Source organism: Poecile atricapillus, chromosome Z, assembly GCF_030490865.1.
Source record: "Poecile atricapillus isolate bPoeAtr1 chromosome Z, bPoeAtr1.hap1, whole genome shotgun sequence".
Taxonomy (NCBI): domain Eukaryota; kingdom Metazoa; phylum Chordata; class Aves; order Passeriformes; family Paridae; genus Poecile; species Poecile atricapillus.
Genome location: NC_081289.1, coordinates 30,388,676 through 30,404,778, shown reverse-complemented (window position 1 = coordinate 30,404,778; position 16,103 = coordinate 30,388,676). Strand labels below are relative to the sequence as shown.

The window sequence follows — 16,103 nt, the reverse complement described above, 5'->3', positions numbered from 1 at the left end:
GGCTTTTAATAAATATCAGGCCCATTTGGAGGAGTCACTGCATCCAGTCTAAAATGCAACATCAACATCTGCTTTAGGAAACCTCTAACTCCACAAACACAGCAGTGCCCTGTTTTTTGTCACGACTTTCTGCAGTTTCAAGCTGCTGCCCAGCAGCAGTTTTTTTACTGTGCATATGTGGTGGTGCATCCCCCTCTCACACTGGCCCACACTATGATTTCAGAAATGCTTGTTAGGCCTTGGCCTTGATGAATGACAGCTCAGCTAAGCTCCTTGAGCTTATCAGAAACACTGTGTGCTCCCAGGAACTTATTTTAGCTAATGAGCTCCTGTTTTTTAGCGAACAGTCTTGGAAACCTATTTTTCTTGCCTGCCTAAGAATGTAAGTGTAACACCGCTTTTACAATTGAACTTTTACAGAAAGTTACTGACCTGAATTGTAGCCAGGATGGAAAATTGCTGTGACAAAAGAAAACACTCTTGCAGCCCTATAAAGAGTGGTTCTAAGTGAGACCCTCTGAGCTCTCCTGGACCGCAGAGGGCTGCAGCCAGCAATTCACTCTGAGTGAGACGCTCCTCTGAGCAAAAAAATTCTCAAGTTCACTCTATTTGTAGGACTACTGCCAAAAGCCAAAGATGGAGCTTGGGCTGATACCCCCACTCCTCGAGGCTCAACTCTTCGCCCTCCAAAATGATGTAAAGGTATGAGGACTTCACTGATCCTGAGGTGAATTTTTCACAGGTATGTGTCCTCACTCCTTTAGTGTGTGTCTGCCAAGTGTGAATATGGCATTGCAAATCGTTGTGGTTTAAAACCAAACAGTTGCTTCCCTTCTCCCCAATCCCCTCCAGTGAGATAGGGACAAAAAGGCAGAGATTATGGGTTGAGATAACAATTTACTAAAGAAAAAGCAATGAGAGAAAGGAAACAAACAGTAACAGCAAACGGTAAAAACAGTGCATAAAAGAGGTGATTTACACACAAAAAGGTGCTCACCACCCCCACCCAGCTCCGCATGGCTACAAAGACAAAATGGTGGATGGTACCACAGCCCTGCAGCTGTGGCTCTTCCCAAGACAATCAATATGGTAGATGTTCTCACAGCTGGTGTCCTCCTTCCCCAAGCCCAAGACAACAAACAAAGGTGGACAAACCTTCCAAGCCTTCTTCCTCTGCACGTCACTGACTGCTCTGCCTGCACTGACTGCCCTGTGTCACCTCAAGGGTTGTGGTCACCACTTTGCTCCTCCAGAAAAAAGGAACAAAACTGGTGCCATTTCTGCTGCGCACTCAGCTTCTCTTCCACCTGGAACCATGTCCCCCTGCAATGACCTGGATGTTTTAGAATGGCACACCAGCCACACCCACATGCTTCTAGGCCCTGCCCCTCTCAGCAAGGGTGAGAGAACGAACTCTCCTGGCCAAAACCAGGACACTCATGCACTGTGAGTGTTGGTCTCTGTAATCTGTAAGTACATTAGATTTGTACAGAAGTTAGGCCTGTTGCTGTGTTGCTATTGTGCTCGTTGTAGATTCTAAAGAATCTTTTCTTAACTTGTTGAAATTAGGCTATCAATGAAGTGCTGTTAAAAACTTGAGGCCTAAGCCGTTGGTCAAGTCTGGCTAAGTTTGGCGAAAGCGTCTACTCTGAGACTCAACAGGAGAGTGCCCCTCATTCCCTTTTATCCTTATGCTTTTCCATCCTTAACCTTTTCCCATCCCCAGCCTCCACATAGATAATGTAGACTGATTTTAGTTTTGTTGATTTTAGGTTTTAGTCCAGTTTTTCTCTGTATGCTTCAACTACGTAGTTCAGCAGTAAAGTGAACCTTGCCAATGAACTTTATCGCTCTTTCACTTTTTTATTAAACCTGCTTTAGCCTATACCTTTTGCCAGTGATTCTTTGAGCAACTTAAACCACCTATTCACAACAGCGTATTGGAGACCTCACTACTCACATAATGCTCAAAATCCTTTGTTACCCACATCTCGTTTGGATTTCAATTTGCTTACCTTCTCATGTCAAATGCAATCTACTTGTGTATCACCTCTCTTCTTTTGCCTATTTCTCCTTCCTACTTGAAGTCAGTCTCTGGAATTAATTCTTGGTTTTACAGAATCCAAATGCTCCAGCTTCTTCATATACCCTCCTTGACCTGCCTCTGCTTCCCTTTTACCCTAGAGGTCAAGAACAGCAAATATACTGACTTTCTGATCTTACAGAGGTTTCTGGCTTTTTCCCTACCTTCACTCTTAAGACTGACCATTATCCCCTTACTGCCTATGCACTTTCAGCATACCAGGAACTTAAATGAAAAGTCACCTCAACCAAAAAAGACAAAAGATCAAGTGGTAATTCCTTTGGCTTAGTGCAAGTTTGTAGAAATCCCTTTGGATCTGAAGAAGGGACTGCTAAATCACTGTCCCATTCTAGAGGAGACTCTGTGGGCTTCTCTCCAGCTGTCTTACACTAGTATTGATGAGTAGATGGATATGTTTCCTTCTAAAATCCGAGGTTTCTGCAAATACAGAAGTCCCTAATGTGTGTTAATTCTTATCTTTCTTTCCAGTTTAAATTTGTCTGCTCTGGGGGCTTCGGTTGTTCACTGCCTGTGCCCCAAAACCTTCACACTCAATTCTCTGCCCTACCAGTCTTTCATCTGTCTCATCTTTCATCAGTCCTGCTAGTTATCCTCAGTCTCTCTTGCCCCAATTATCTCTCCCAAATGAGTTCAGCTGCTTATTGTGCCACCTTACCTGCTTGACATCTCTTTGATGAACCTAGATCAAATTCTTCCTGCAAGGTGCCAGTTCTTCCTGTTGTTTCACACCTTTCCTTTACATCTGCTTAGAGTTTTGCTGCAGCTCCTGTTTCATCCTTTAATTTTAGGGGTCATTCAGCTGCCCCAGTTTTATACCTTAAAAACTTGGCCCATTTGTACTTTACGTGCCTGAAGTGAATGTGTTTTAACATAACTCCTGCACAAATCTTTACAGGGTGTGATTAAATATGGGAAGTCAGCAGTTGAGTAGAGCATGGAAGAACCAGTTAATTAAGGACTTTAAAGGGTGACATTTTTACCATCTGTAAACAAAATCTGTATTGCAAACCAGAACTCTCTACACAGCAGCTCCTAGGTTTCCTTGGTACAAGATCCAAAGCTCAGTGAAATGGGAGGGGGGATCTTTCACTGATTTTAGTATCCTTTGCATCAGGCCCCTGATTTCCCTCAGCAATGATGATACACAAAGTTGGGACTGTACAACTTCCTTTTATTTTGTGTGCTTTTATAGGATATAAATAAATGACAAAATTACAAAATTTATAACTGGAAGCCCAAGCATATTTACATAAGTATTTGTTGCAGTGAGGCTACTATTTACTGTTGTCCTATACAATTTTCCTTTTGGTACCATATTTTTAGTGTTATTTTTTTTTGACTGTCAGTTGACTAAGTACATATCAACAGTGAATAAGCAAAAATATGTACAAGGAACTATTTTGTTCAAGTAAATTGAATACTGTATTAAAAGGATGTCATCACTCAGCGCTATGATTAGGTTTAACTAAACCATATACATTTATCAGTTTTAAACCAAGTTCAATTATCCATTTTTTGGAACATACCAACTGATGATTCTAACTGAAAAACCTCAGCTGGATATGAAATAATAATTAAAAAAACATTAAGACAACCACACAATTTATCAATATCTCTATAATGAACTTCAAAATGATTCACAATTTGACTGGATAGAACAATATACGTTAAAATGTCATTTTTCTCCTATAATGATAATTTTACTGTTATAATTTCAGTTCTACATAAATATACATCATGGTATTATACAAATACTCCACAGACATTAAAAAAATTAAAACACTTTAAAGAAAAAGTAAGTAAATCTTGTTTAACCAAATATTAAGCAAATGCTTAATTTTTTTTGTTTCATGAAAACGTTTGTATTACTTTGGAATTTTTTTCTTTTTCTTGCTGTTTTTATTTAGAAAATGTTTTGCAGTAGAATTTTATCAATACTCTTCCAAACAAGCTTTCTGTGACAGAAATCTTGATAGCAAAATCCATGGTTTTTACTTCTTTTAGAACCACTGAGATTATTTTTTAAAAATACTTGTAGAATTCATGGCTATAGCAATGTTGAACTGCATAAACTATATGTAGGTGTAGTAGAATGACCATTCCACTTTCATTCCAGACTGATCACACAGAACATCTAGTGCACTGATGCTACAACTCTTATAATTTTCATAATGCTGCAATAGCAGTCATTTACTTAACTTTAAAATAAACAGTATTTCTCATAATTAATCTGGCTTCCTTCCATAAATATTCATATGTTTTCCTATAGTACTTCTCTTCCATAAAAATATCTAATAAATGTTTTCTGTGCATTATTAATACCTTTTTCTAACCATTCATAAAACTCTGATCCTTTGCTACAATGCAAGAGGTTTTTATTTCTGTAGAGGATCAAAGGACATCAATGATTACATATAAAATCAGCGCACACAGAAATCAGGGTGCCTAATTTCTCATCACTTTAATGAGTTCTTTATTCAACACAGTAATTATTAATTAATTCAGTGGTTTCACAAATAATCTATTTATTAATTCTGGTTCTATTTCAATTAAAAACTGCCAAGATTTAAATAAAAAACCCAATCAAATACTCTACTCATAGGCAGCATTAGTATTAGTTTAGAGACATTTTGTTTTTTTTTTCTTTAAAAAGTAGAATTCTAAAATAAGAAATCAAAGAAAGCACTGTGGCAGAGTCACAAGGGAGAACTGCATGAAAAATAAGGTTTCTCACTCCTCTTGTGGACTGTAATTTTAAAAGTCTTCATATAGTGTCATTCTTCATTCAGTGCTGCAGGAAGAAGAACATCACCAGAAATGACTGTCAGCCTTTTTTGTTAGTTACAAGGCCACTCATACAGTGCAGTCTTCCTCTCTGCTGGATTGAAACGTTGCCATAAAGGAAAGGCTGTGCTGTGACTGCTTGGCGTGCAAGGCACAACAAGGAACAGGGGGACAGTTTTTTATCAGAAAATTGTAGTTTCATACTTGGTATTAATGCCTCTTTTGGCCTCTTGTCCAGGTTCAACAATCCAGGGTAGATTCGCAAGAGTCTTTTGTTCGGATGGATCTATCTGCTTTAAGACAAATGCAAACATACAGACGGGTTACCATCTCCGTGCACGGCAGCTTGAGCAGAGGGTTTTTCTTTAAACTAACAGGGCAAATCCCGAATTGACAAAGTCGTACAGCAGCAAGTATGGTGGTGTCTACACTCCCATGTACTCATGGCTGCCTTCTTCTTCCTGTTGAGATCAGAGCTGTGTTTACCCCCAAGCTATAGGGCATCATAGTTCATTAAAGCCACACTTCATCCTGAGAAGTCTGTTCGCTAATGAGACAGACGATGGCATCAGGAAATGTTTCTACTTAAAGTTTTATGGAGGAAGATTCTGTGGCAATGGATGACAAAGTGTACAGTCATACATTTCCCCCCCACCCTTCCCCTCACCCAATAATTAAGTGTCATAGAGTACAGTTCTCGCGTTATAGTCGGTGAATATGATACAGTGTGCGGTCATTTTTCTCCTTACCCTCCCAGATCACCCTGTGCCTGTGTTCTCACTTAATTTATAACAGTTTTCATAATTTTTTTAAAAGGTCTACCGTAAAAGAATATTTCTCTGTCATCTCTGCACTTCAGGAGGGCACTTTAAAGGCAATCAATACAAATGCTTCAATGAGCTTTGTTTCTTAGGAATCTGTGATTAATGCTGAAAAGTATATTGAATCCCAAATTTAAAAAAAAAGAAAAAAAGGGTAAGAAAAAAAAAAAAAGAAGTTGCTTGGTCTGACAAGATAATTGTACAGAATTGATACAAAATTGATTTGTATTTGTAATTTGATTAGGATACATATGCCATGATCGTATACCAAACAAGTTAGGTGATAAATTAGGAAAGTCCATGAAACCTCAGAGTTTGAGAGGTATGCATTGATTAAACTGAATTAATTAAAGCTCTGATGTAATTACTATAAGACATATACACAAGACTAACCAAGCAACATCTTAAACTGGAGAAATCTGAAATAAACAGTTGTTTGAAATGGCTGCCAGCGCTGTGGTGACACAACCCTGCCAGCTGATGAGCAGAGGTGGTACAATGGAGCATTTCTGACTTGAGAGGTATTTTTATTTGTACAGCTTCTAGTATATAAACTCTTAACTGTATAGCTGAATTTTGGATTTTTTTGCATGCATTACTACCTTCTACTTACCACTGACTTCCGAATACTAACACGTGGTTTGGGAATAGGTTTAGAGGGTTTGTTTTCAAAGCTTTCAGGGAGGGTTGAAGAATGACCCCCTTTTCGTGCTTGTAGTGCAAGCTGATAGGCCACCTCAAATGCTTGTCCTAGTGTAAGAATGATTTCATAAGCTAAATTCTGGAACAAAACAGAAACAGTTAAAATTGAGGTGAGGTTGAATTATTGTCAGATAAATGAAGTGGGGTAGTGATTTTCAATGTAAATAATTAAAATCACACTGGTAATAAGCTCCTCAGTCTCTCTAATGTTTACATCTGCCATTTGATTTCTCATGGATTAAAAACAATCTAAATGTAATTTATTGTACTGAAAGTAATTGCTTCTAAACCCCTTGAAAACATCTTACTAACACGAAAACATGAGTGGGTGAGTATGTTGTCTTCTCTTTTTAGAACAAGTATATTAACCTTCCCACCTTCCCAACTCATCCCATATCTGCTGTTCTCAGGATCCAGCCCCTCTTGCACTGTTGCAATGTGACACTCGGCCTCGCTCTATTTCGGAACTGCTGCGCTGACCCGTCCTCCTCCAGAGCCGGCAGCCTGACGTGCTGCTTCCCTGGGCACATGCCTTGGGATGCTCTGTGCTCACCAAGCAGCACAGGAGGAGGCTGCAGCACGGCTGTGATGTGTTCAGAAGGACAGAGGGCAGTGCTGGAAGCGCGTGCCCCGGCTGACAGGTGCAGTGCAGGTAGCTGTGCGTGCAGGTCCAAGTGCCTGCTGCAAGTCCTGGGGAAGCCTTCTCGTGGTTTGCTTTCTAGAAGTGAAATTGAGCTCAAACAGTTGCGTAACAACATTCTTGTAAGCGAGGGGAAGGGAGGTTAGTGGGCATAAACAAAAAAGTCAGGGTATTATGCCTAAAACCAATTCAGTGTTAAAGGTTGAATATTTTAAATCCTCTTTGGATATGGGGAAAAAAAACCTGTTGAAATATTTATAACACATGAATGAGGTATCAGAGGGGTTGATATAAATATCTTTTCAGTACAGTTATACATCAGTGAAAAAGCAGTTGTGAGTTTCAAATTTGACCTTACTCTAAATGGCAAGTGAATTCCTATGGTAATTTTTCTTCAGGTTTGTGGGTTTGTTTTTGTATATTTATTTTCAGGCTCCTACTGGAGCTTATTTTTAGGCTCCTACTAGAGCCTACTTCTGGGCTACTAACTCTGCAATAATGTTTAGAACCCCTGCAAAACAAAGGCAAGCCTGTTGGCTTGCCTCCATATGATGTCCTACAGTCCCCTTAGAATAATTCATAAATCTTTGATATGATTCAGCTGTTACCCTCTCCTTCCTCCATCTCCATAGCCTATAGTATGAGCAATTCTGCATTGCTTTGCTTTGAACCTAGGTAATCCCTTAAAATTCTCACGTTTCTGATACTTTTTCAAATGACTTATGTCTTTACTAGTCAAGTCTAACTGTTCAGTTTGCAGTAAGTGAGAAAGCAATGCAATGCACTTGGAAGTACACTGTTTGCAGCACCTTCAATCATTAAAACAAAGTTAAATGGACAAGCATTTTATTTCATCATCTACACTTTAATTTCCCTGAAGAATTTCCATTCCTTTTTTATCACTCATTTATACTGATATAATACAGGCTAAATTCAGCATATTTTGCTCATTATAAGAGCTTCTTATAAAGGTGCCAGTTCTGCCCTGTGTTAGGTCAGACAGAAAACAATTATACTCCTGCACTGGGACATGCTCTCTGCTGTTACAACTACAATCACAACAGCAAGCCAGCCAAAATTTTATAGCTTCCCAAATAAAAATGTCTGCCTGATTTGATAGCTGTAGTCTCCAAATTATCTCCCCTTTAACTTCAAGGGAAACTGTCCAGAACTGAAAAACACTGAGGATGCAGTTTTCCAGTGTAATAATAAAATAAAAACTAAAGAGTCTGTTATAAAGTGCTCTGCCTTTTAGCAGAATGCTGGCCAAGGAATTAAGTGCTAGAGTGTAGTTGTTAAAAATGTAGAGAATAATATAATTTGAAATGGAGTGTACTTTTAAGTGGGGTAAGAATATTATTCTATAGAGAGATGTCTTTAGAATCAGCTGTCAGGACAGTAAGAGTGTACTATAACACGATGGGAATGTCTGCAGTAGATATTATTAATATCACTAAGGAATACCTCAGCAAGACAAGGTGTAGGAATGGCTTGTTGGAGAATATGCAGGCTGCAATAGTAGTAGGACTGAGAAAATACACCATCCAGCGTGGCATAAAAAAGATCACTGAGACAGGCCTGAAAATCTGGGAGATGGGAGCAGAGACAGACTGAAAGTTTGCCATACTGAGCCATAAATTTAGTTTAAGTCCTGCATCTTGTATAAAGCCACTATAATCTGGTCTCCTTTGTTGTCTGTAAAATGAAAAAACAGGCCTGCCCTGAACCTGAAAACCATAAGAAACATGTAACTGCTTCTCTGGTTAATAAATATTTGAAATATATCAAATAAAATGGAACATTCACTGTTCTGTTCAATATTTCAAGTGCAAACGGAGCCATAGCTTGTATATAAATTTTATACATAAATTTCTACTGTGGTAGAGCCTTGCCAAAGGGAAGTCTGCAAATGGAGGCAAGGAGGACTTTAAAAGTGTACCTTGTAAAATTTTAAAAAGTTATCTGAAAAAAACCCCATAAGTAAATAAGCTTAGTTTGAAGACTTTCCCACCTGTAGTACTGGGAGATGAAATTATAAGGACCAGAGTTGGTACAGATTCTTGCAGAGGCTATTTTGGACAGGTAGAACAGGATTCTCTTCAGGACAGGGGTGGAAAACTAAACCAAAATCCATTGTGGAAATTCCTCTGATGGAATGAGGAGATTATTTGAACTAAAAAGTTCAAATAAGTTCAAAAGGTCAAAAGCATGTGGCACAAAAGGAAGGATACAATTCTCCCTCCCCGACAGACGCTTAGCATGGAAGTTGTAGAGCCCCTGGCTGCTGCAGGAGACGCTGACTCTCACAGCACTGCATCAAGCACCTCAGAAAGGAGAGAGAAAGGCCCGGGGTGCTTCACAGGCTGCTGCAATCCTGTTGCTTGTGTGGTAAGGCAGAGAGAGAAAGTGAATAAGCTGATGCCTTTAAGCAACAATTTTTGGGAGATGAGGAATGAGTTCAACTACCTTGTTTGCCAAGCAATGCTACAAGTCAGAGCCCCAGACCAAGTCTGATTCAGAATTCCTCAGCTTTAACTCAGCCAACCTATTACAATAGCTAATTGCTTCCTTATATTTTAACTGACTGTTTTGTTGTCTTCTATTCACAGGTGCACTGGGCAATGAAGGATTATCTGATGGAAATTACTTTGGGTATCTCCAATACATGAACCAGAAATTGATAGAGGAGCTGTGTTGGTTTGTTTCTCCAGAGGGAATCCTTCACTCATAGATTTAAGGCTTCTTAGTAAAAAAATGAAAGTGAAGTGGGTTTCAAATATTGAGCAATAAGTCCTATTTTTCCCCCAAACCTTTTCCCCTGCAGTATTCTGTAATAAAGTCTGACATTTTTGCAATTTTGATTGTAGAATTTTCACTCTGAGTTAAATGTACTGTTACTCTTAAGTAGTATCAGTAATGCTTGTGGTTTCATGTCACTACACTGAAATATTTCCCTATCTATAAATAAATTATTCTTGCCCACATTTCCTGAGAAACTGAAGGACCCAAAGAGTAATTTTTTTTTCATAACATTGCATATAAGTATTACCAAATAAAGATGGTTTTAAATGCCTTACATCTTATTGTGGACTTCTACAATTTTAAACCTTAATTTTCTTAAAATGACTGTACTTCTATCCATTGGCAAATGGGTGGAATTGTTTCTATTAGCAAATGGGATGATCAGTTTAACATAAACATTAGGCTCTAAATAGAAAATTTAATTCATGGTATGTTTGCATTCTGAACATCTAGCTAGTTTTTATAGAGCTTGTACTTGCATCAAAAATGTTAGTTCCTGAGAAGTAAAACACAAAAAGAGGATATTTGAGTATGTAACACCCAAATGGGGATTAGATTGTAGGAGAAAACTCAGTTAAGACAGTTAAAGTTTCCGTATTGCTTAAAATAGCCATTTAAAGTGCTTGGGATATTAAATGCTCCTCCGAAGGTACAGGAAGTGGGCAAAATGTAATTATCCCTGGATCACTTTTCTTCCCTTGCCAAGAAAGGAGATGACTTTCATCTGCAATACCTGAGTCTATGTTTCTGCTTGATTACTAAACCTATAATTGAAACTGCAGTACTTCAAAACCATTAAGTAGAATTTAAATGGACTAGGAGAAATAATAACCTCACTCAATCAGTCTAATTTCAGTTGTTCACACATCACTAAAGCCTATATAATGTAGCATCTTGTTGATCATTGTCTATCTATTTTTAACACAATTTCAAAGTTTTTCTACTCCCTGTGGATACTAAAATGTCAGCAGAGAATTTAAATAACAAAAGCACTCAACCAAAATGCTAAAATTCCTCTAACCTACCTGTACATCTTGTTATTTAAATTCTCCCACACACTATTGCTGTGCATGTTAACTGTTTCCCCAGTTTCAAATAAAAAGCTGTAGTTCAGGTACCCTGTTCTTTTGATTTAACTTACTTATATTCACATGAACATGTTTCAAGAATTCATACACATTATACTCTATTACAATGTTTTTTCTTGAATGATTTTGAAGTTTTAATAGCACCTTAAATTTCTCTTGTGCACAAGTCAAAGTGTGAGTTTTCTTGAAAGTTTTGGACTATAAGTCTTAGTCATAAAAACTTTAGCCACTACTTAGTTCATCAAATTTAGCTGAAAATTACATGACTGATTAATTGATACGTGTTCATGATTTCTTGAAACCATAATAGTTTGCACATCCCCACCTGAAAGTATAAGTATAGGAAGAAATTACTAATTTTCCACCAAGATAATAGGAGCTCCAAGGACTTTTGCTGAAGTACCATTTTGAGATATGCAGGTAATAATTACAGAACAAGGAAATAATAATTAAATAATTAATTTGCTACTTTCAGAATAAAGGCAGACTTTTGGTGTGTGCTGAGATTTCAGAATGGCTGGCCAAACGTACTTGTTACAAACTTTTGGAAGGCTTAGGCTTATAGCTTAGGTTATAAGAATTACATATTCAGACTTGTATGAAAAGCTACTTGCTCAGTTTACAGTCAACAGCTGAGGTGACAGAGTTATTTCCTATGGCAAATGAGATATCAAAGAAAATCCTTGCTCTTCTCCAGAAATGTCCTTTTGCTATCCCATAGCAGTCTTTTCCTGGGGTAAATTAATGATGCCTTCCATTAATCACCATTAATATAGCCTGAAAATGTTTTAACAGAACTAAGTAACTATTGCTAATGGAAAGAACTATTAAATGAAGTATCTTCTGTCAACTGACCACATCAAATGCAGTGAATACGTGGCAGTAGTGGTGATTCGTCTTCAAGTCTTTAGTGATGTACGCAAATGTAGAAAGGTCTTCGGGGTCTTGTGCAGCACAGGAAATGTTGCGGATTTCATGTTCAGCAATAATATTCTGTTTAAAAAAAATATTTTCAATCAATTTAAGAATTAAATTTAAAAGAGCTGTAAAGGGTATAGGTTTAGATTCACGTTTGCATTGATGTACTGTACCAAAGTATTTCAGGAATGTCCTAATAAGAAGAGATTTAATACACTCCATGTGAGATCTTACACAGGTATTTGGAATTTTGACCTTGTCCAACTGCCAATGATCTGGTAGGAAACCATATTTTCTAGAGTCTTCCCTATGAGGCTACTTGTGCTTTGGAGTTTATTCAGGTTCCTTTGACAAAGACATCTTTCCTACCGCACAGGACACAGCTTCATAAGATGCTGGTATAGTGCTTCGAAATAGTATTTATAGATACGTTTCAAAGCACTATACCAGCATCTTATGAAGTTCCTGGGCTTTTGTATAGTGATCAAAATGGGACACTGTTTCAGTCTACCGACAGACAGGATCTGGTAAAACCCAGCAAGCTCAATAGCCAGGTTTTTGAACATGCTATTTGACAAATTTTAGCTATACTTCTTCAGGAGGGAAAAAACATCAAACATCACTTATAATTGAAACCATGAGATATCCAAAGTATTCTGATCACTAAAATGGTGACTACAGGGGGACCTGGCAGCTTATCTCCACTTACTGACAGCAGCATCCTGTAAGAGAGATGTAGGGAAATTAAACCGTTCATGCACCGAGCCACACTACTTGCAACAGCCAATGTAAGCTATAGCACACTACTGGGAGAGAGGTGGGGATGTCTGTCCGATGGAACAAAAAAAAGCTGTCTTAAAGCTTTGGAGAAAATTATGAGTACTCATTACATAAACTGCTGATATGTAATTACTGTATTCAGGCCAAAGGAACCATGAAGCCAGAGAAGAAGATACAGCAGAGTGGCTAATGATTATGCCTTGCTTCAGCAACATACATGTTTCAAAGGGTTTGCTTAAGGAAAAGAATGATTACTTGAATAGGAATTTACTTAGGGATTAGTTTATATGCTTTCTTGGATTGTAGCTCTGCTGGCTGTAGCTCTGGCATTTCCACAAAAGCCCACAGTGACATATCCTGTTTCAATATGACATCACTACTGCATCATGGAACTGGTGACACCTGTAATGTCCCAGTTCTTCACAGAGCCACCACTTGCTGCTGCCACAGTGCCATCTGTCCAAGTTAAAACAATCTCTGAGCATATCTGGTTTTCCATCACCCCTCTCTTTTCCTTCCCACCTCTTTTCCTCCAGCTCCCTTTTAAATTTATTTATTTATTTTTAAAATACGTACAACTAAATTGCTTCAGATACTTTGTCATATCTTCTGTCATTTGCTAAGTGGCAACTTTCCCCCTTGCATGTAGGTGCCAAGTTATTGAAAAGAAGCATTAACGTATCTAATTGAAGAAATCATGACTTAGGAAAAATCTTAATAAAAAGGATACTCAATTTCAAATTTCGAATTCAAGTTCAAATGGAAAACCTACGATAAGGAAACTTTACTGAAGAAAAGAAATAATCCTCTTAAATTGTTGCAGCATACTTGATTGTTTCTGTTTAATGCATTATTCATAGAAATTACAAAACCAGTACTTGTGTTTCAATATATGCCAATTTATAAGGACATGTGTAATCTCTGCTCAACAATTGCTTTTTATGTTACTTGAAGCATTTTATTTTCTTTGTTCTCAAATTGATAACTTGTACCCTCAATAAAGATTTTGATGAGAATTAGAATTATACCAAAACCAGGGATTTAGATATCCATGGATGGAGCTGTAATGCACTGTCATTGATGTAGTGTTGGCAACACTGTAGTTCAAAAAGCAGAAAGCATTAAAGCTTGGAAGGTGTTAAATTCATATGTGAGGTATTTATGCCAAATCACAAGCCACAATGTAATCACCTGAATTTATGCAGCATATGTGAAAAGAGCTCTGCTATACTGAAATTTTTCTAGGTGACTTGGGGTTGACACAGGGATTTGCACTTGAGTCAGAATTCATGGAGATTATTTTAATGTTTTAATTTTGAATCAAGTGAATTTTAGAAAAATACACTTATCAACTTTGTTTTGAATAACAAAAAGTATACCTAAACTAAATCTTGTGGACAGAAATTGGTGAAATTGAGTTTTTTTCCTAGCTGCTCTAGGATATCCTCTGTGATCTCCTTTCAAAATTAAACATTTTTAGTGCATGTGTTTACTGTGTCCTACTTGCACATTTCAGTAGACCACGGTCTTATTCTGTAGGAAGTAGAAAGCTATGAGCCAGCTTCCTGTTCTGGGTACACTCCTCAGGCACTGACTAACACTGTACAGTTGTTCTAAAAATTGTCTTTCAGTTTGGCAAGAAAAACCTCCAGTGCTTCTCAAAAAGTGGTGAAGCTGAAAGTCAGTTCTGGTTCTGCCAAGGAAATACCTTGGAGAGACCAGGTTTTTGCTAAGCAGCCTTCCTTTTGCTTGCCTAACTCATGCCAGGCAATCTCCCTTCTGGCAGAAATCACCCAGAAGTTAGGGTGAGCTGTGAGCCACGAGAAAATTCTGTGAGTCTGCTTTTTTCCTAAGCAGCAATTTCTTTCTGGCCTCACTTGCAAAGAAATGGTGTCATGCCAAGCTTCAAGGCGCCACTGAAATAGCTGTCGTGGAACGAGGTCAGGGCCCCTTCAAGTTTCAGTCACCTGAAACTTTGCCTGCTGTGACTGGGAATACAAATTTGTAGCTTGGTGACATAAAGGAAAAGGATGAACAGCCATGAGAGCTGAGTTTTCAAGCACAGAACTGCTAGCTAATTTTGTCAATTAAAACTACGCGTTTGTTGCTAAGTGCTGCCCAGCGCCATCAACTATAAGCTCATATGGAAGCAGTACAAGTCTGGATAAACTCTCACCTTAGTGCTAATCTGTTTTGGGTCTTGAAGGGTTTGGGAACAGCATACTGTGGACAAGGATGATAACAACGCTTCTGGGAGAGTTGCAGGCTATCACCTGGTTTTTACAGAAGGGAAAGGCAGTGCAGATTTTGAACTGGAGAGAAAGCAATCTACCACTTGAGAAAAAACATTGGACTGTGGCATATTTAACTCCATCAAATACATCCATTGCACTATTAGGTTTCAGTGGGACTCATCTAGAGTCATCTAATGCAATTTGCCAAACTTCTTTCAGGTTTCCATCTTACATAAGACTCTATGCACTGTGCAAAGAGACACAAGAAGCTCCTCTTGTTCTCCTGGGTTTTTTTTGTAAACTTAAGGACATTGCAGTTACATCCTTTATGCTACAGAGGAGATTTAAGAGCTGAAAACAGCATTATCCAAGTTGGAGTTAATAGCATTACAATGTTCTGATCTATGCCCTGCACATCAGAGAACATAAAAGGAATGAGGGCTGTAGAAGCTCAGTTTTAAATCAATGGAAGGAAAAAGGAGCAGACAGGAATCCCTGGTCTCTCTGCTCTGGCAAATATGCCAGACTTGAAACAACAGTAATTCCACCTCAGTTTTTCTTTTAGGCTATTTTCTAACTCTAAATATGGCTTCCAAACTCTTGCAGAAGTTCACAAAACTGCTTCCATCCGTCACTTAAAACACAGTTCCAGTCAAACTTAAAAACTGATTGATTTGGCAAGTTTGATGGATACTGGGCTAGGAGTACTGTGCTGAATGTTCAACAACACAAAGCTACTACATACATTATTAACCTGGTCAGGTAGCTGGGTTGTCAGATTTATTTTTTATATTGCTTAGTCAGTTTTAGTCGCCTAACAGAAAAGATAATTTCTGTTCATAGAAAAGCATCAGGATGGATGGTATTTCCTTGCCATTTTAGACATACAAAGAAGAGAAATTAATGCATTACTTTACTGCTCTTTACAGAGCTTGTACATTTTACTTTGGCTAAACAATAATCCATTGCTCTATCCATCACTGAGTTCTCTGATCTCTTAATTTCTGCTTTTGTGGCTTTGGTCAGTTGGGGTTTTTTAAAGATTTGGGTGCATTTAGAAATGTAAAAAACAAAGCACAGTAGCATTGCCACATGGGAAGATGTGAAAAAAAAAAAAAAAAAAGTGGACTAGCAACTATTAAGAAGCTACTGCAGTTCAGGTAGTTAAATGCAAAGAAAACATCAAGAAAACAGCTCACAGAGAGGTTGTGGTATTTGAATGTCTGGAAA

The 16,103-nt window shown here is 38.0% G+C and overlaps 1 protein-coding gene across 16 annotated transcripts in view; it reads right to left on the bottom strand.

Moving 5' to 3' along the window:
• Positions 1-3,706: 3,706 nt before the first annotated feature.
• LOC131573653 (ankyrin repeat and sterile alpha motif domain-containing protein 1B-like) overlaps positions 3,707-16,103 on the bottom strand; it is a 409,781-nt gene continuing 397,384 nt past the window's right edge. For 11 of the 16 annotated variants that reach the window (XM_058827806.1, XM_058827807.1, XM_058827808.1 and 8 more), the window contains 3 exons: positions 11,797-11,934; positions 6,323-6,490; positions 3,707-5,181 (listed from right to left, as the gene is read on the bottom strand). In XM_058827806.1, the coding sequence (XP_058683789.1) occupies positions 5,071-5,181; positions 6,323-6,490; positions 11,797-11,934 (417 nt within the window). In that variant the 3' untranslated portion in view covers positions 3,707-5,070. The remainder of the gene's footprint in view (positions 5,182-6,322; positions 6,491-11,796; positions 11,935-16,103) is intronic. The other 5 variants (XM_058827811.1, XM_058827812.1, XM_058827816.1 and 2 more) reach the window with 1 other exon arrangement.